Consider the following 22,174-nt stretch of genomic DNA (forward strand, 5'->3'; position numbering starts at 1 on the left):
AAGATATTCTGTAATTTCAAAATTTTTTTTCTTCACCGCTTTAAGCTGATTCTTTAATTGCTTGATCTTGGATTTTGTGATGCAAATTGTAATTGAAGAGTCTACCAGATTTCTAGTGCTGATGCATAATGTGCAATTCGATTCTTGAATGATGAATCCACCGAAGCAAGAATTCAAGAGCTAAAATTGTAATCTTGCAACATTCATTATGTGTATTCTAAAGAGACAGTGCCAGCAACTTTCAAAACTTCAGAATCAAATTGAGATGGAGTTTTACCTTCAATGATATGATCTTCAAGATTTTGTCATCTGATTACGAGCAAAGCATGTTGCTGTCAAGTAATAATGTTGGATTCATCTAACTTGTCCAAAATTGGGAAGAGAGAATTCTTTGAATTCTCGGAATTAATTGCTAAAGCCATGATCGAACCTTGCTCTTGATACCATGTAAGAAGAGTTCAACGCTTTTCTGAGGAGAAGATGAACAACAAAACCCAAATTTATAAGGAACAAAGAGAAAAACTGAAAAAGAGATGGTGCCAACAAAAAAAAAAAGTAAACACTTAGTTGTTATTCTATTATTATTGAGATGGATTTGGATTCTCTAAAATTTGAATTTCACCTTAGAGTTTAGAGAGCAAAATGTGATCTTTCATCATTTATTTTATAGGTTGACTAAAAATAAATATGAGAGAGAAACTATTCAAAGGTAAAAGATCACATTTTACCCTTTAAAATATAAATTTAAAATTTAGAGGATTCAAATTTTATTGAGATATATTTTATTGGGTCATACACATATTTATTTATACATTAAGTAACACCCAAAATTTTTACGTTCTCTACAAGGTTATTGTCCCTACTTACAAGGGTGGTTGTAATTTTATTTTCTACTCTCCTTCAATTTCTATGAGAAAAATTAGTGCTCTTACTATGAAAAAGAGAGAAATTGATCAATATTACTTCTTCTTCCTTCTATGGTGTTGTTGACTTTTTATTTAAAAAAAACATAAAAAATTTCATATTTTTGATAGTAACATTTTTTATAAAAAGATTTTTTTTCTATATTTCTATATTAATATTTTTTTTTCTTCTCACATATTTAGGATTTGGATGTCGGATGTAATTTTAGTTTTGTTACAAAATTTGATTTTTGTTATTACTCTTGGCCCAATTGATCAACTTATAATCTTCTTCAAATCAAATAGCACAAAGTATGAATTTTTTTATTTCAAAAATAGAAAAAATAAAATAGATATATAACATACTATATTTATCTTTTTATCTTGCCTAATTTTATTTGGGTTTACATATAGCTGAGTCTTATATAAGAAAAACACAATAGTTTTAAGGGAAAGTATAGGCTACCAACATATTATCTGCCAACTTCTGCCAATTCTTATTTATATTTGTGTTTCATGGAAGTGTGTTCGTAGATGTGTCTAATAATTAATATATTTTAAATACATATATAAAGAGACACATTCAGAAAATATATCTATAAAGACACTTCTATTAAACACAGTTATAAAAAAGACATTTTTATTAGACACATCCATGAACACACTTCCATGAAACACAATTATAAATAAAAGTTGGCAGATATGCTGTTGGTAACGTAGCGGAACCCTAGTTTTAAATGCAAACACAGAAATAAAAATAATCTAAGATTACACATATGAAAAGACCAACACCTACACTTGTGAGTTGTGACTTAAAAGATCTTTTTCAGCAACCTATAAACATCTACAGCAAAAGCATTTCCCAGTGCTAACCCAGCAACAAGGCCACCCCCATATCCAATTAGAATTACCATCCAATACAATTCAAAGAAAGATCCTGACTCAGAATCTTGATCACCATCAGGGTTTTGCAATGGAAGCTTTGGATGATCTTCACATTTGTTCAGCAATTGAAACCCGCATAAACCTTTGTTTCCCTCAAATGAATTATCTTGAAAAGTGGAAAATTGTCTATTTTCTGGGATTGGACCCGAAAGATTGTTGAAAGACACATTGAAGAAATCCAAGAAGGTTAGCGCTGTGAGTTGTTGAGGAATATTCCCCGACAAGCTATTGAGAGAAAGGTCAAGCACTTCAAGATTTGAAAGCTTTCCGAAGGAAGATGGAATGCTGCCAGTAAACATGTTATTGGACAAATTGAGCACAACAAGACCATTCAAACTTCCCATGATATCTGGAATCTCTCCCGAAATTTTGTTACATGAAAGATCAATGGCTACCATGTGATGAAGGTATTGACTCCCAAGATAATCCATGACCACTCCTTTGTTGGACATTGAAAATGGATGCAAATCAATATCCATTTCCGCATTGTCACTATCAATCACGTCCTTGAAATTCAGTTGTCTTTTGTTGGATATGATCATCGATTTGAAGCACATGATTATTTCTGATGTTAATTTTGTTGAGAAACCATTTTGAGAGAGATCAATGATTCGAAGCTGGGGAAATGTGTATTTCAATGAACACATTATAGCTCCGTGAAATTGATTATCACGTAAAGAAACAACCTTTAACTTAAGAAGAGATCCTAACCAGAAAGGAAATGAGTCATTGAAATGGTTATGTCTAACATCAAGAAACTCAAGCATTCTGCAATTGACAAGTGCTCTTGGTAATTGACCGCACAACTTGTTAGAACTAAAATCAATCAACTGAAGGGCATTTCCTTTCACATAAGTTTGAGGAATATTGCCAGTCAGTGTGTTTCCTGCGAGCGACAAATATTGAAGAGATTGACTAAAGCTTCCCAAACATGATGGAATCATTCCAACTAAGTGGTTGGAAGATAAATCAAGATACACAAGGGATTGTAGATTGCATATCAAGGAGGATATTTCTCCTGTTAACAGGTTGTTGGAAATATCCAAAATCTGAAGAGTTGTTTTATTCCATATCCAACTCGGTATAGTCTTTATACTATTCTGTGATATGAAAAGATCAGTCAACTCTTGCAAGTGCTGTATAAAATTGGGAAAATGAACTAAATTGCATGACCCTAAATCCAATGATTGAATTTGAGGAGGAAATGTTACGTTGGTAGTGTTCTTCCCTTCAACAAAAGACAATTTGTTGCCTCCGCCTAAACCAAGAAAAGTAAGCTTTTGGAGCTGTGAAAGCATGCCAAGCTCAATCTGTCCTTCCAACATATTAGCACCTAGATCAAGAGCTGTAAGATTCTCTAACTTGAAGAGGAAATATGGAATTTCACCTTGAAGATTATTGTGATGAAGATTCAAGACATTTAAAGTGGTTAAGTTCATTATCCAAGTTGGAATTTCTCCATTTAAATTGCACCCAATCAATCCTAACCATTGAATTGGAGGAAGGATTGTCACATTGACAGTTCTATTTTGTGAGAACAAAGACAATTTGTTGAAAGACAAGTCAAGAACATCAAGCATCTTTAGCTTCAAAAACATGTCAAGTGCGAGGCCTTCGAAAAAATTAGAAGCTAGATCTAAAGTTACAAGATTTTCGAGTCTAAAAAGAGACTGCGGGATTTCACCATGAAAGCTATTATCTTCAAGATCCAAGTAAGCTAAATTGGTCAGGTTTCCAATGGATGCAGGTAATGTGCCCTGCAAATTATGGTTTCTTGCAAAATTCAAAGATGTTAAGTTTGCAAGAGAGAATATTTCAATAGGAAACTCACCATATAGTTCACATTAGCGAAAAGAGAGTTTTTGCAGAGATGTAAGGTTTGTGAGTGTGTGAGGTAATGATGATGAAATGGTGACAAAATTAAGACGAAGTTGTTCAAGTCTTGTTGAGTTTTGAATTAAGCTTTTTAGAGTGGATACCTTGAGTTGTAAATGGTTGATCAATAAATTATGTGCCACAATATAGCTGCGAAGATCAAGGGATAACAAGTTGGACAAATGGGAAATTTGAGTTGGGACTTCACCCGAAAATGTGGTTTCACCAAAGTGAGAAAGATTCAAATGCCTCAGTTGTGACAAGTGACCTATCCTGGCTGGAATTTGTGTGTGATTGAAGTCATTGTCTGAAAGATCAAGGCTTTGAAGATGCACAAGTGAGAAAAGGGTGCTATTGGGATCCATGGAACCATAGAGTTGGCTGCTACTGAGATCAATGGAAATGACATGACCTGTGAGCTCATCGCATTCAATGCCATCCCACAAGCAGCAATCTGTGGACGGATTCCAAGAAAGAGTTTTAGGATAACTGAAAGGATTGTAGGAAGCATACTTACTTATGATAAAGCTTTGTTTAAAGCTGAGCAAGGCATTGCTTTCATGTTGATGGCATTCATGATGATGAGTAGTAGTTGAATCATTCAAAGTTAAACTGTTTGTGATCAGGGAGGATGAGAAGAGGAGAAGAAACTGTATGGAGAAAGCAAGAGAACACAAGAACCCCATTATTCTCAGTTGAATTGAAATAGGTTTCAATGGATGAAATGTTTGGGACACTTGAATCGGTTTTCATAGGCAAGTATAAACTATAAAGTGTCCGCGTTCTCTAAAATGGAGTGTACACTGGGTGGAGACTCTAACAACCATCTTTTGTCCCCTACCATTTCACTTTGCTAACAACTTTGCATTTGACGTCGTCGTTCATACTTAACTGTACATGCAACTTCATGACTTCTCTACTTATATATAGTCATCGCTCACAAGTCACAGGGGACAAGGTACCTTTCAAACCTTATCTTCATCTTTCTTTACCTCAACAAACTTCCTTGCTATTGGTGTTCTAAGTAACGCACTTGCAAAAGTGATATGGATATGTATTTTTCCTCAAAAATGTTATTTGTACACTAAAATCAGCCACTAAAATTAACTACCAATATATTTGTGTATAAATACATGTGTGGTTTAATTTATTTTTAATATGTATTTATATTTTAACATGTATTTTATACTGGTAGCTGACTTTAGTAGCTGATTTTAGTGTACATGTAGCATAGTCGATTTTTCTAATTCCGATAGTGATGATAAATCATACTCATGAGAGTGTTAAATTGCATTGCCGTTTATTTTAGTGAAGACAAGAAAAAATGGTCAAACAAATTTTTCAATTGAAATAATGGTGTTATAGGTCCATAAAAATTTTACAATGTGAGACACGATTTATGGGATCAACAAGTCTGCCACGTTTGAAACCTAAAAACCCTCATCCTAATTCTTTAGGAACATGGTACAAGATGCTTTGAGGTCTATTATTTATTCTTTTTTTTTTTTTTGAAATAATTCATTTAATTTGTATCCTTCTTTTTGCCAACAGTTGTGTTTTGATTTTCATCCTTTTACTTTTTTCAACTCCAAGAGATGCTTCACACTTATAAATTTTATAGACTTTATTCTTGATAGATGTAGAATTTGTAATAATGACATAGATACTAATAACATAAACTATACAAGTAAGCTTGTAATAATGAAGGAGAAATTCTTAGATGCTATTGGAGCTAAATAAAAGATTTGCTCTGTTTTATTAATGATACTTGTTAATAATCAAAGAGTAGAATGAAGAAATCAAAGGTGAATAATCACGTATCCAGCAACATACAGGCTATGACCACCAACGTTATGGGAAATGTGACACAAGATAGATCGTAGGAACAGTATCTTAGAATAAATCATGCAAACTTGCTTTCCAAAAAGCATCAAATTGCTTCTTTCATGAAAAGTACTTGTCCTGTTTTGCATAAGCACGTATAAGAGAGTGAGAAAAGCAGAAGGAAACGGAGGTGTACTTCAAAGATACAATTAGAATTGAGTGACTCACTCACTCTAAAAGTTAGTTGAAGAGGTGAAGGATGTTCCTCACTTACAGCTGATAACTAACTTAACAATCATATTTTCTAACTAACTTTCTCTAACACAACTCAATAACTCATCAAGGGATGCTTCTTTTATGAACGCCATTTTGTCGACCTTGCCCTTAACAATGATAAATGAATAAAGCAGAAAATCATGATTGATACTAAATTACCAAATCATTCCATACAGTGGTGGAGTTTAGTTCAGACAAGAGGGGCCACGGCCCCCCAAAACTTTTTATAAAAAAATTAGTAGTACTTTTTCAAAAGATAAAAAATAATTCAATTGGTTTAAATACTTTACTATACTTAAAGTACCCAATAAATTTAATAAGCAACACTATTAATATTATTGTATTTGTATAAATTGATAAAAAAATTCAATAAATATTATAAATTTTAATATTTGTTCTTCTAACTTCTTCTTTACATATTCTACAAGATATATATTTAAATTTATTATAAAATAATAATGAAAAATTAAAGAATTGATGCATTTTTTAAGAAGGAGAACATATAATTTTTATAATATCAACACATGTAGATAGTTTTTCTACTTTAATGAATCGCGAAAAAAGTGAGATACAACTTTTAAAAGTTCAAAAAGTTACATCTGATAAGTTTGACCTTAATTTTTTGGAACGAGACCCTGAAAAACGGCTTTAAATTTGGCAATATCACCAAAACCAGAGAAATGAGATTAGACGAGCTTATCTTAAATGGAGTCCATATCAAAAGCATTTTGACAATTATCTTCTATGTGACCCCCCAAAATTTTATTTCAAGTTCCGCCACTGATTTCATGGAATTAACATGAGTAATAGTGTAATACCATACAACTTGAAACATATTGCCAATCCTTTTTCTTTTTTCATTTTTTAATTTTTTTCTAAATAAACATGTGAATGAGCAAAAGTCTCAGGTCACAACAATTAAAGTGGAGCACTCAAATTAATATCATCACCTGTCTACTGACTAATGCCTATAATAAAACAAAACTTAAAGAAAGATAAGTATACATTAATAATACGAGTAAATGGTAATAATAATATAAGTAAATTGTCAAATTCGTCTTTCAAATATTTTAAGTTAGCAATAGAAGTTATAAAGAATTAATATAACTAATTTTAAATTTTTAAAAAATAAATTTGATTAAAAAAATTTTTTGAAAACAAATTTCAAGAACAAATAATCTTTCAAAGACAAATTTCATATATTATTTTCATATTTCAATAATAGAGAAAGCAGCATACTATATTTATCTTTAATTTTACATACAACAGACTTACAAAAGGCAAATATAATAATTTCAAAAGCAAACATATAAAGAAAAAATAATCTTAAGAAAGAAAAACAGAACGCAGAATTCAGTTATCATAACTACTTAAACTGTTCTAAGTTTTTTTTTTTTGTGGTTTTTTATGTTGTATATTTTTTTTTTCAATTAGTCTATTTGAGTTTAATTGAAAAAGACAAATATAGTAAAGTTTGTAAGAAAAAGCCAATAAAAAATAAAAGGCAGTGAGATAAACTTTAAGAAAAAACCATAAGATGTCTCAGTTTTCTTTTGTACATTTGTTGAGTTAAAAAATTAACTAAATTAATTGATAATGACAAACATTATTTTTTATTAGGTTAAACACCTAATTAATTTTGATTATATTTAGTCACGTGTTGCAGGCCAAAAAATAAAAGATTCAGAAGCCCAATTGGAAGGAACAAATACAAGAATATTGGTGACACAGCCCAAAGTCATCATGCAAAGAAATCACTTAGGCCTAATAGAATAAAGCAAACTCAAGCCGAAGCCTCTGCCAATGAGCCTTAGCTCAAGTAGCATTAGTTTCTCCTTCTTACCAAGAGGTCTTGGGTTCAAGCCTCTTGTAGTGCAAACTTGAGCAAAAAGGGGAATATCATGTGTGTGTGAGTGTGGTGTGTGTGAGTGTGTAACCTAGGATTAGGGTTGTCCAATCCATCGACCAAAAAAAAAAAAAAAGCCGAACCCTTGATGCTCAGAAAAATAGTTCCCTAGCAAGCCTAACATATTTAAATATAAGCTAAAGAAAAAGGTTATAAATATTTTGAATAAATTTACAGTTGCTAGAATGAATAATTACATATTTTTAATAAGAGATAAAATAAATATAGATGGATCCTGCCTGTGACATACAGAGCAAATGACGTCTAAGAACCCAATAAAGAATAGGTATCGATTGCATATCATTACTCTTGAACAGAAATGCTCTCATAATCAAATATTTATTCTTGAAAAATATTTTTAGAAAAACAGAATGAGTTTTGCAACCCAATGACTAAAAATGTACATCTACAATTCACATGAGACCATATAAACATTATTATAAAAATAATTTTAGTTAGAAAATATAATAATTCATATGAATAAGTGAATTAATAAGGGAATTCTCATTCAGAAATCAAATCAAAAGTCCACACTTGGGCGACTCCATGTCTATGGGTAGCCCTTTCCTCTAGTGTGTCTGTACAGAATAACAGATCTAACGTGTGGCCTACACATTAGGCTAGCAACGCCCCTACTAGCTGAGGTCTGAGCCAGATGTATCTAGGTTAATGTCATAACTACCGTTTTCTAATACGAGCCTCCCAAACCAATTCAAAACATATAATTCTTAAATATAACAAATTCTTCGGTCTTTCAAATATATCAAGTCATTCAAATCCTTCTCAATCATATTTTCTTAATCTTAAGGCATTTCAAACATTTCACAATTTTAAAATAAGTAAGTACTAACAAATACTTCAATACTTCACAAAATACATATTTGAGTAAAATCGAATGTTTTAAAATAATATAAAGCTTCATCAAACATGTTTATAATCTCATAAAAACATGTAGTCTCATGTGCATATTAAAATTAGTTTAACGAGGATAAATATTTAGTTCTAATAAATTGATTATTCAATCTAATTTAAAATCCTTTGATAATAATCTTTGTAAGTATAATTATAAGTTTAAAGAACCGCATATCAAAATAATTATAGATGTAAAGCCAAACAATTATAAATGTAAAGTCCACTCACAAATTGGTCCTGAAAGACTGAAAAGACCAAACCCAGAGTGCCAAATTAAAAGGTGAGGATGGTTGAAATAGAATGGATTAAAAGAACGCAGAATTAGGCAGTGGCAACAACTTTGACTAATCCCACAGCAATAATATTGTGATAATCACAGTTATGGTGGCTGAAATAGAACAGAACAGAAACGATGTAGCATAAATGGAATAGCAGCAGAAAAAAAGTGGAAATGAGGCAAGTTAAAGGGAATGACCTAGACCAGAATAGAGGCACTTCGGCTGCGTTTTTCCAGAAACCGCAACAGTGACGGTGACAAAAGCTCCGGTAGGATACTTAAACTGGAAGCAGAGGCAACTACCAGCAGCGGCGCTAGCAAAAAACGGCTCTGATGGCGGCGCGCAGCTCAACAGTAACCTCCTTCCCCAGCAATGGCAGCAGCAGCAACAACACACCACCGGTACCCCTCTTCTCGGCAACGAGCTCTGTCGCGTTCTCCTTTTCCGTTCATGAAGCCTCTCTCTTTCTTTTCGACTCTTTGGCAGCACAGTAGTTCGATGACGGCGAGGCTGGCTTCAACGCCGGCGGCTAGGGCTCCGGCAGTGACGGCGCGTGACAGAACCTCCCTCTGACGTTCATCACGCCTCTTTTTGCCGCACGTTCTGTCCTCTCTCCTCGGGCTCCCCTCAGCGACGGGACGGTCTTCCATGTGCAGCCACCACGACGATTGCCTGTCCCTAACTGGCGTCGTCCTCCTTCCTCCCTCTTCTTCCTTTCTTCTTCCTCTCCATTTTTCTTCCTCTTTCTTTTTTCTTCTTTCATTCTCAGCCGTGTGTGTGAGTGTGTTAGAAAAGGTTAGGGTTTGGTTTGGAAAAAAGAGGAGCAAAGGTATTGTAGGGATTTTACAGCTTCGGTCAGAACTAGTGAGAGAGAGAGAGAGAGAGAGAGAGATCTTCTTCTTGCTCATTTCATCAAAAAAGAAAGAAAGAGAAGAGTTAAGCAAAAAGCAAATGTCTAATTGCGAAAATCAAAACGTGTTAAACTAAGTCAAAAGATAAAGGTGATTTATTTCCATTTTTATGCAATTTATTTTCTTCACTCCATCTCCAACTCTCTGCAACTCTATTTTTGGATAAATGGAAAAAGGTATTTCTAATTTATGCTGCTGCTCAATGATTCACAAAGTTACTTGGAGTCAAAGCACAATTTTAAAGGTATGGATTTGGGACTTATCACTGAACAACTATTCTTGCTGCTCAGTTGACTTCGGTCAAGCAAGAGAATCAGATTTAAAATTTCTAATTTGGGGGTTAATGGAAGAAAGTGAATTGTCACCTCTGGGAAGCACAAAGCTCGAAAAGTTGACTTGGAAGAAATCAAATTAGCAATATTGAAAGAGGTACAAAAAGAAATTTTCTTCTTATTTCTGAAGACAAGGAGAGAGAACCAGAATTTGAGTTTCAAAGAGAACTTACTGAGAGGGTTCAACGTTTTGGACAGTGCTATCTAGAGAAAGAAGCATTCCACCAAGATGAAGAACTTGATTAGTATTTGTTCAACTCGGTTCAACACATAGCAACAGAGGCTGTTGAAGCATCAATCTCCTTTATGTTTTACATATTGTAATTTCATTTTTAATGTATATCTTTCTGTAATTTCTTGAGTGGTAAAAAAAGAGAGAGCTCAAGTAAAAGCCATTAAGTATTAAAAGGCTGAGTAATACACTTGAGTGAAAAGTCTAGAGTGATTTCATATTTCTTTAGGTTGTTTATTATGTCTTGTATCTTGTACTAGTGAGGTACCCCTTTCTTAGTTGGGTAAGCACTAAGAGTGAATAGTTAGGTATTAGGATAGCCAAGTCAAGTCAAGTTAGGTTAGAACTTGAGAGGAAAAGGATTGTGTTAATCCTGTGGAATTGGTGTATGTAATACTTTAACTATGGTAGAAATTTCATCACTGTTGTGGTGGAGACTGGATGTAGGTTGCATTGCACAAGGCAACTAAACTAGGATACATAATGGTGTCAGCTTCTCTCTTCTCTTCTCTTCTCTGTTCTGTTTTTTGACATTCATGAGATAAAAAAAAAATTGTCTCATAAATTTTTCGCTGCTAAGTTCAAATAGAATCAGACTGAAAGTTTGTATTTAAAGGGTTATTTTATTAAAGCAAAAGAAGGCCATAGATTCAACCCCCCTTCTCTAAGCCTTCTACAACCTTCAACATTTTTTTGTTTTGTGTCATAATCTTATGGGAATTTCCTTATAAATTAGGTTAGCACTTGACTGTTGAAAGCTAGGTTGAGTCCTAGTCGAATTCAAATTAGGTTAGAATCTAGATTTGTCCCAAATAGGATTGGGTAGATCCTAGAAAAAAATTTGTGTCTGTAATTTTGTGAAAATTATAATGAAATTCCATCATAGTTGTGATGGAGACTGGATGTAGGTTACATTGAATAGTCGAACCAGGATACATCGTGGTGCAAATCTTTCTTCTCTTCTTTGTTTCTGGCTCTAGTTAACATGAAAGACAAAAGTAATTCGTCTCCTGAACCATCACAAGTTTTCAAGCTTTATCTCATAAAGTGATAGGAGACAAAAACAAAATATCTTCTAAGTTTCTTTCAAAGAAAAGCTCAAGTCTCAAGTTTGAAAAATGGGTGGCCAAAATTCAAAACCCCATTCTCTTTGTCACTGATAACTATCATTTAGTATCAGAGCTTAGTCTCAAAGAGATCAAATTTTGCAGCTTGGAGGGAAGATCCTAATGACAAGCAATAATGGTTCCAACATGGTGGCCTATACTCTGACTGAAAGACAATCTAACAACAGCTTCCATTTTTCAATGGAAAGAACTACAATTACTGAAAGGAAAGAATGAAAATCTTTGTTCAGTCAATGAATTACAACATATAGAAGATCATTATGAATGATCTCTAAGTCCTAACCAAAACAGGAGCAGATGGTGTAGTTGTTTTCAAGACTAAAACCGAATGAAATGATAAAGATAAAAAGAAGATAGAATTCAATGCTAAAGCTGTCAAAGAATATCGAAAGGGACCATTATTAATTGAAATAATGGAGTTATAGGTCCTTAAAATATTTACAATGTTAGACACAATTTATGTAAGTGACCTATAAGTCTGTCACCTTTCATAGGACTGTTTCATGAGTACAAATTTCATTCTTCTTGGTCTCTAAAGTCTAATAATCTTTCCCTCCTTATACGTGCATTTCGGATTGAATTATTGATCAATTTCTAAACTAATTAATCTCTCTCCAATTCCGTAACCAACACAAGCATAGCTCTACTTTTAGCTGATAGGCTTGACTGCATAAAGTATACTTACTTTGGCTTATATAGCAAGACTTTGGGTCTTTCATTTGAATACTTTTAAACATAAATAACTCTTTTTATAAATACAAGTGGACATGTAACAGTTAAAATCAGCAGCATATTATGATATTATTGCAAAACAGAAAAAATGATATTCCCTTAATTTAGAAACATAAACCATTAATTAGCAGCCTTGGTAGGTGATTAAAATGAAATGAAATTAAATTGATTATGAAATTTCCATTAGAACTTACTTAAGTACCAAAAACTTTTGTTGTTCTGTTTAATTTGCTAATCCAACAGAGAAACACAGATGGACGGTTCCCTATGATTTACTTTTCCTTTTTTATTTTTTAAAAAAAATCCTTTCATTGATATGGTTCTTTTTGCTAATTGATGTGTTTTGATTTGATTTTCTCACCCTTTTACATTTTTGAACACAACACAAAAATATATCTGCTTTTAGGGTTGTTGGTGATGAAGATGAATCACTATTTGCTTGGTGAATGTTCTGCAGGCATCACCAGAATGGAAGATGAGAAGAAAGGGTAGGAAGAGTTTTTGGAAACAAATATCTCTACCTTGGAACTACAGCAAGTTAAAATCAACAAATGTCAATCAAAATGACAACCTTGCTTCAATCTACTAAATTTTAAAATTTACTACTTAATTTGTAAAGTTATGTTTCTTAAGTCATTTGAATTTTTGATTCGCCCAGCATTCACAACAACAATTTTGTCAGTGCAAAAAATTCACATTATTAGCTAATGGCATGTGTCACCTAAAATAAATAGCACATCAACAAATAGTGTAAATTGACTAACAGTTAATCAACAACAAAATAAAAATACTTGCGGAATGAAATTTCAAGTCTAAACAATTAACATTAAAATTCTAAGAACTACAAAAGAAGCACATTTGCAATTTCAAGACCATGTTAAACCATTCCTCTAAAAGAATGGACTAACGCATGCACAAACATTAAAAGAAAGAAAGAAAGAAAAGATATGATTTGTTTCTACTGCTTCAATTCAGTTCCTATGAATGACATTTTGTTATTGTTAACTAATGCAGGCACACAATGGGAAGCAGCACGAGTCTATGACATAGCAGCAATTGAGTACAGAGGAATTAATGCTGTCACCAACTTTGATTTAAGTAATTACATCACATGGTTGAAGCCTTCACACCAAAACCCCCAAGACCCAAAACCTGAAACAGAAGTAGTACTAAACTCTCAAGCACTCACTTCTCCATCCAACTATGCTCCAAATACAATACAACATTCAAAACCATTGCCCTTTGACAATACCTCTTTCATCAGTCTTGATCACCTGAATTATCCTCAAAATCAAGAAGTCTTTGATAACAAAATGTATCGATTTTCGAGCAGCAAGTCGTCTTCTCCCACGGTCTTGGCCTTCTCTTTCGCTCTTCGCTGTTTAGGGAATTGGTTGAAAAGAACTCAAACAATGCATGTGGAGATGAACTTGATGAGGAAATCACAAAGGATCAACAATAAAACATAGCCAGTGATTATGAACTGGGTGGGATCTTCCGTGATGGCAGTGACAGCATCTCATTTTTCTATGATCCAAACACAAACGGCTTTGAATTGCAAGAAAGCAACCTCTACTCAATTCTTTGAACACATATGTGAACCATTAACAAATATCTAACGATCAAGTGCAGGAAATCAATATACTAATTAGTAATCACTTCAACATAACTTAATTGTAGTTAATTGTGTATTCTTAAAATCATCTGATTCAAAGTTCCTTTACAATCAAAAGCACCAGAATTCTACAGATTCCCTTCCATGTTGCTAAACTTCACATACTTCACCCAAAAAACATGTTTATGAATACTGTATAGTTGGATATGTAAAGTTGTTAACTTTTCATACTCATTGGTAATTGCCCTCTTTTTTTCAATACTATGGTTTTGTTCCCTTAATGGGTTGTTCTGTGCTCCCTTTGATAGAGATTATGGTCCCAATTTATGGGTGGTGTTGTAATAGTATTTCTTACTCTCCAATCGGTTCCTTGAGAAAAAGTATTGTTCTTACTATGAAAAAGAGAGAGATTGATTGATCATCATTGCTTCTCTTTCCTTCTATGGTGTTGTTGACTTTCCATCTTGAAAAAGAAGAGAAAGTAAAGTAGAAGAAATTTCTTGTTCTTGTTAGTAACTTTTTTTTTTAATAAAAGGATTTTAGTTCTCTTATTTCTATATTAATATTTTTTTTCCTTCTCACATTTCGGATTTGGATGCTTTGTTAGGAAATCTCATTTCTGTTATTCCTGTTGGCTCAAATGGTCATACTTTAATCTTTTTCATATCAATGAATACTTGTTTTTTTGAAATACAAAATTGCTTCTCTTTTCTTTTTACAAGTTATCGTATTTTGCAGGCATAACCATAACTCATAAGAGAGAGTATGCAAAGGGAAATGGATTATTGTATGCAAAGAACACAATGTATTGCTTTTCTTATTTCAAAATAGAAAAAGAAAAATAGATATATAAAACACAGTTTATCTTTTTACTTTATCTACTTTATTTGGGATTACACATAATACACTCTTACATGAGATAAACACAATAACTTCAAATGAAAACACATAAATGAAAATAATCTAATATTACACACATGAAAATAACAAAATCTAGACTCTTGATTTAAAAGATCCTTTTCAGTAACCTAAAAACATCTCCAGCAAAAGCATTTCCCAATGCTAACCCAGCAACAAGGCCACCCCATATCCAATTAGAATTACCATCCAATTAGACTTAAAGAAAGATCCTGATTCAGAGTCCTGATCACCATCAGTTGTTGGTAGTGGAAGCTTAGAATGATCTTCACATTTCTTCATCAATTGAATCCCGCACAAATCTTTGTTCCCCTTAAATGAATTGTCATCAAATGTGGAAAGTTGCCCATTTTCTGGTATTGGACCTGAGAGATTGTTAAAAGACACATTGAAGAAATCCAAAAATGTTAACTCTGTGAGTTGTTGGGGGATTTCCCCTGACAGGCTATTGGCAGAAAGGTCCAACACTTCAAGATTTGAAAGCTTTCCGAAGGAAGATGGGATGCTGCCAGTAAACATGTTATTGGACAAATTGAGCACAACAACGCTATTCAAACTTCCCATGATATCTGGAATCTCGCCATAGATTTTGTTACTTGAAAGATCAATAGCTACCATGTGATGAAGGTATTGACCCCCGCGATAATCCATGACAACTCCTTTGTTGGACATTGAAAACAAATACCAATCAGGATCTAAAACCTCATTCCCAGTGAAAATCTCGTCCTTGAAATCCAGTTGTCTTTTGTTGGATATGATCATCGATTTGAAGCACATGATTATTTCTGATGTTAATTTTGTCGAGAAACCATTTTGAGAGAGATCAATGATTCTAAGCTGGGGAAATGTGTATTTCAATGGACACATTATAGCTCCGTGAAATTCATTATCACGTAAAGAAACAGCCTTTAACTTAGGAAGAGATCCTAACCAGAAAGGAAATGAGTCATTGAAATGGTTATGTCTCACATTAAGAAACTCTAGCCTTCTGCAATTGACAAGTGTTCTTGGTAATTGACCGTACAACTTGTTAAAACTAAAATCAATAAACCGAAGGGCATTTCCTTTCACATAAGTTTGAGGAATATTGCCTGTCAATTTGTTTCCTGCAAGACTCAAAAGTTGAAGGGATTGGCTAAAGCTTCCCAAACATGATGGAATCATGCCAACTAAATTGTTGGAAGTTAAATCAAGTTTCACAAGTGACTGCAGGTTGCATATGGAGGGGGATATTTCTCCCATCAATAGGTTGTTGGAAATTTCCAAACCCTGAAGAGTTGTTTTGTTCCATAACCAACTCGGTATTGTCTTTATGCTGTTGTGTGATATGGAAAGATCAGTCAACTCTTGCAAGTGTTGTATAAAATTGGGAAAATGAACAATGTTACATGATCTTAAATGCAACACTTGAATTTGAGGAGGAAATGTTACGTTGGAAGTGTTGTTCCCTTCAAGGAAATATGGAATTTCACCTTGAAGATCATTTTGGGAAAGGTCCAAGTGACTTAAAGCGGTTAGATTCATTATCCAAGTTAGAATTTCTCCATTTAAATTGCACCAACGCAATCCTAACCACTGAATTGGAGGAAGGTTTGTCACATTGACATCCCTGTTTTGTGAGAACAAGGACAATTTGTTGTTAGACAAGTCAAGAAAATTAAGCATCTTTAGCTTCAAAAACATGTCAAGTGCTAGGCGGCCTTCGAAAAAATTAAACGACACTGACAAAATTTCAAGATTCTTAAGTCGAAAAAGAGACCGAGGGATTTCACCATGAAAGCTATTATCTTCAAGCGCCAAGTAAGCTAAATTGGTCAGGTTTCCAATGGATGCAGGTAATGTACCCTGCAGATTTTGGTTTTCCCCAAAATTCAAGACTGTTATGTTTGGGAGATGGAATATTCCGACTGGAAACTCACCATATAGTTCACATCGGCATAAAGAAAGCATTTGCAAAGACGTAAGGTTTGTGAGAGTATGAGGTAAAGATGATGATATGGTCACAAAATTCAGACGAAGGTGTTCAAGTCTAGTCGAGTTTTGTGTTAAGCTTGTAAGAGTGGATGCCTCGAGTTGCAAATGGTTGATTAGATCATATTGAAGTGCCCCAAGAGTATAGCTGCGAAGATCAAGGGACAACAAGTTGGACAATTGTGAAACTTGAGGTGGAACTTCACCAGAGAATGTGTTTTCATTGCCATGAGAAAGATTCAGATATCTTAGTTGTGAAAGCTCACCTATCTTGGCAGGAATTTGAGAGTGATTGAAATCATTGTCTGAAAGATCAAGGCTTTGAAGGTGCACAAGTGAGAAAAGGGTGCTATTGGGATCCATGAAACCATAGAGTTGGCTGCTTCCAAGATCAATGCCGATCACATGACCTGTGAGCTCATTGCATTCAATGCCATCCCAGGAGCAGCAATCTGTGGTTGGAATCCAAGAAAGAGTTTTAGGATAACTGAAAGGATTGTAAGAAGCAGACTTACTTATGATGAAGGTTTGTTTAAAGCTGAGCAAGGCATTGCTTTCATGTTGATGGCACTCATGATGATGAGTAGTAGTTGAATGATTCAAAGTAAAACAGTTTGTGAAGAGGGAAGATGAGAAGAGAAGAAGAAACTGTATGGAGAAAGTAAGAGAACAGAAGAACCCCATTATTGTGATCGTATAGCAGTAGGTTTCAATGGATGGAATGTTTAGGACACTCTAATCGGTTTTTATAGTGAAGCAGTGATGGTGATGCTATCTAAGAGACATGCACCAAGTAACATTACCTGCATTTGTATTATCCCAAGTGCGATATTGCCTCTCGTTTCACGGAAGAAAAGAAAGATAGTGATCCTTATTATGGCTGGTTCTGGCGGACTTTTGAAACCACAAACTGGTTTGAAATAATTTGCATAATATGGCCAATCATGTCGTTTTAAATATCCTAAGATTTTTTAATGCTTACTTTGAGTAACATGGTTCTTCTAGCACTCTCATTTTGTATTGTGTAAAAGTCGAGAAATCTGGTCAAGCAAAATAACTTTGTTATATGCAACTTCAACCGAGCAATACTGATTTCTGTGTACTTTGTTATATGTAGAGTAGCCTCTCTGCTTCATAGTGAAGTTCCTTGATAGTGTATTTTTGTCACTACTATTTGACTGACTTTGTTAACAACTTTCATTGACGTCCTTCATGCTTAATTTTCTCGTTATCTTCTATCTTTCATTTCCACCACAAACTTCCTTGTTTGAGGTTTTCTAAGTAAGGCACTTGCATAAGTGACATGTATGTATTATTCCTAATTCTAATAGTGATGATAAATCATATTCATGAGACTGTGATATTGAATTGCCGTTCATTTAGGGGAAGACAAGAAAACTATTGATTGTGGCGGCTTCTGAAGACCCTTTCAAACTTCAAAGCACATGCAGGAAGTCTGAGATATTCAAGTAATTTTTCCATACTTAGCTTCTAAAATGGTGCTATTGAATGTAACTGCTGCATCTACAAACCTCTCTGCTTGGTTATCCTCCACAAACTTAACTCTCTCTTTCTCACACTCAAGGTTTTGACATCTTTCTCTCTAATATTTGAGTTTGCTAACTTGCATTCTAGAGTTATACTTTATCTTCTCTCTTTAATTTGTTTCATATCATTGACTCCATCAAGTAAACTTACTTTGGCTTATATAAGAAGAGAGTTCAGATTTTTTTGGTGTTTTAATTTCAATATTATCAGAAAAAAAAATAATTTTTTTAAATAATAGGAAAAATAGGTCTTTAATAAATTTTGAAGTAGACTTATACAGATATACGTTCTTCTGAAAAAAAAATACCAAATAAATTCTTTAAGAATTGAAATAATAAATTTGTAGGTCCAAGAAAAATTACAATGCTAAACACGATTTATCAATTTCATACTATTAAAAATTTTTAATCAAGCAGATAAAGTCCATCGTTACAATTTTTTGGGGATTTGATACAAGTCCATTACAAAATAAGTTTAATTTTTATGTAATAATTTAATTACATTTGTTATTTTAAATGATCATTCACGCCATTAATATAAAAATAAGTTATTTTTTGCTGTCTAAAAAAATCATTTGATATCGCAAAATTTTTCAGAACTACTTGTTTTATTACTTTTTTTTTATCAAATACATGTGACTAGAAAAGTTAATACTAAAATTAGCCATATTATGATATATACTATTGAAAAAAAAAAGAATTATGTATTTTGATGGTTGAATGTTAGAGGGTGAGCAACATTTATTATTATTTATTATTACTTAGTCATTAATATTTAAAATTGTGGACTAAAAGTATATTATCTAAATATTTAGTGTACAACTATAAACAATTAATTAGTGGAGTTCCCAAGTAACTAGAAAGAAATTAAATTAAAATTCGTTTATGGAATTTCAATTAGAACTCAAGCACCAAAACTTTTGTTGTTCAGTTTGATCTGCTAATTTAACAGACATACATAGATGGATGGGTTGGTCTGAGGTTTATTAATATATTTTTCTTTTTTCTTTTAATTCCTTTTATTTGTACGGTGTTTTTGCTAACTGATGTGTTTTGACAGTGGTGCTAGAGTTTTATGTAGTGCATATTAGTCTTCGAAACGGTTAATAGTCAAATTAGTTCGTAAAAGATTATCTATTTTTTAAATTAGTTTTTAAATAATTTTTTAATTATATTAATCTTTAAAAAATAAAACATAAATTAAATTGGTCTTTCTGTCAGTTAGATGATGACGTGGTAGGTTAATACTACGTGTCACAAGATAATTGGTTGACGTGTTAAGTCAGTGACACCTAATATGTCACGTGTCATATGTAAAAAAATTATTTATAATCAAAATAGTCCCTGAAAATTCACGCATATGCCATTTTCATCCTTAAAATTTAAAAATGAATCAAATTAGTTCTTATATTAATTTTTTTATTTTTTAAAATATTAAATTTAAAATATTTTTTGATATTACTAATTTTAATATTATTTTGTAAATCTTAATAAACAAAATTCTCTTTACATAAAATAATAAAAATAAAATAATTGAAAAATCAATTTGTAGGATCACTTGTTGAATTTTAATATTTTAATATAATTTTTTAAATAGCTACTATATTTATTTAGTGAGATCTAAAAAATTAAAATAAGGGTTATGTACAATTTTGGTCTCTAAGGTAGGGGTTGAAAATTTTTTTCGTCCCCAACCTTTTTTTACTTATAAAATCGTCTCTAAGGTTTAACTTAATTTGAAAATCGTCTTTCAGACCAAAATATCCCTTCCCCTTCTTTCCCAAAATCAAGCAGAAGCAGAAACAGAATCAGAAGCAAAAGTAAAAGCAGAACCAGAAGCAACAACAATGAAACAATCTAATAAACATTAAAAAAATGGATAATGGATCAACAAATCTGTATAATGAAACAATGAAACAATGTAATCGACCAGAAACAGAAGAAGAAGAACAACAACAACAATAAAACAATGTAATCAACCAGAAGCAAAAATATAAAAGAATCATAATCAGAAATCAACAACATAGTAGAAGCAGAAGTAGAAGAACAACTACAACGGCGAGTGACTAGCGAGGAGGAGCAGCGACGATCGGCGACCGAGCGACGAGGAGAAGCAAAAACGGCGAGCAACGCGCGACGTCAACCCTCGCGGATCTGCTGGCGTCGACATCGAGGAGTAGTGGCGAGGATCGAACAACGAAGAGCAGCAGTGAAATCCTGCGACCGAACGACAACGAGTAGTGGCGGCGGATATCCTTACCCTTCCCTTCCCCACCTTCTCTTCCCCCTTTTCTTATAACACCCTACCACACAGAGTCTTATGCTTAAGTCATAAAATTGAGGTGGCAAAGCATTACGACTTCTAAAAGTAAAAATATATATAATAATAGTTAAAAGAAATTTGTACTAAGTAGCCTTTGATGGAAAGATTAAACAAAAGCATTAAACAGAAAAGCACATCACTCTCAAAAGCGTTAAACGTAAACTAGACGAGGTAAGAGCAAAGCGACATATATATATATATAGGAAAAGAGTTCCAAAGATACAGATAACAAAGTTTATGACTGGGCTCGCAAAATTAAAACCGATTAGAGTATATATATACATATATACAAGATAAACCCAAAAGGCCCAAAAGACAGTTTACAGAACCTACTTCTCCAAATCAATCCCTAAAAGAAATAAAGTATAACATATATATATAGTGGGGATATAAGAGTATCTATATATACATCAAAACGAAAATAGAGTCCCAAAACACAAAAGATCTTTCGCTTTCAGAAACTCCCAGAATGCCTTAGCGAGGTGCCTCACGTCCTGCATATGAAAACTACAATATTTGTATGAAATGAGAACCGAAGGTTCTCAACATGGTAATGGTACCGCATACATAAGATATAAGGTCTCGGAAAAGTCAAAGACAATCCTAAAACTCTGACATTCATATTTAAATCTTAAAATTATAGTTTTAATCCATAAATATGGTAGGTTGTCTAAGGATCTTAAAGTCCTAACTCACTCCTAACTTATCCTTTTTGCATCTCGAGTGATAACTCTAATTCTAACTTAACCATTCAATTCCTGCTTCCTCCAACCCTCCGAAACCCTAGTGGAACTACCCTCGTCACTCTTACTGCGCATTAATATCATTAGAGGGAGTGTGTGCCCTATCACCATTAGAGAGAATTTATGCTCTGTCACCATTACAGGGAATAGGTGTCCTGTCACCATTAGAGGGAATAGGTGCCTTGTCACCCTTACAACTAGAGAGAAAACACATATATACTCATAATCAATTAACCACAATCATGCCTCGTTTGTCATATTCATTCAATTTCATAATTCAACTTATCATATGTCGTCTAGCCTATGTTTTCACAATACATTATATATTATATACGAGAAACTAAAATCATACCTTGACCGATTCCTCATAAAATTTATAACGTCACAATTCGTCACTGTTCCACAACACCCAAGCTTCCACAGTCACACTAAACGGGTCTCTAGCTCCCCAAAGTCCAATACCAAGTCTCCAACCCCACCAATTTGTTTCCAAAATACACAATCTAAAATAATACTAAAATTACCATAGGGTTTACTAATTAGATAAATTGACAAGGATTAAACATTCTTCATTTTACCAACAGAAGAATTGAGCCAAAATCTGGCACACCCACTAAGTTAGCTTGATCCTAAATATTAAAATCAACAAAATTTCAACATCCAATTCATAGGATTTTCGAAATTAGAAGATAAAAAAATTGAAACTAAAAAGTGACTCTCATACCTAATTGAGTATTGAGCTTTGTAGAGTTCGACGTCACAATCGCGTGACCGCAAACAACTCGTCAATCAAAACTACGGATCA

The 22,174-nt window shown here is 33.2% G+C and overlaps 1 protein-coding gene across 1 annotated transcript in view; it reads right to left on the reverse strand.

Moving 5' to 3' along the window:
• The window catches only part of LOC127746758 (receptor-like protein 9DC3), a 37,264-nt gene extending 19,440 nt beyond the window's left edge, over positions 1-17,824 (reverse strand). The window contains exon 1 of the mRNA XM_052261020.1: positions 15,151-17,824. Coding sequence (XP_052116980.1) covers positions 15,151-17,440 — 2,290 coding nt within the window. The 5' untranslated portion in view covers positions 17,441-17,824. The remainder of the gene's footprint in view (positions 1-15,150) is intronic.
• Positions 17,825-22,174: the final 4,350 nt, after the last annotated feature.

Source organism: Arachis duranensis, chromosome 4, assembly GCF_000817695.3.
Source record: "Arachis duranensis cultivar V14167 chromosome 4, aradu.V14167.gnm2.J7QH, whole genome shotgun sequence".
In the NCBI taxonomy this organism is placed as follows: domain Eukaryota; kingdom Viridiplantae; phylum Streptophyta; class Magnoliopsida; order Fabales; family Fabaceae; genus Arachis; species Arachis duranensis.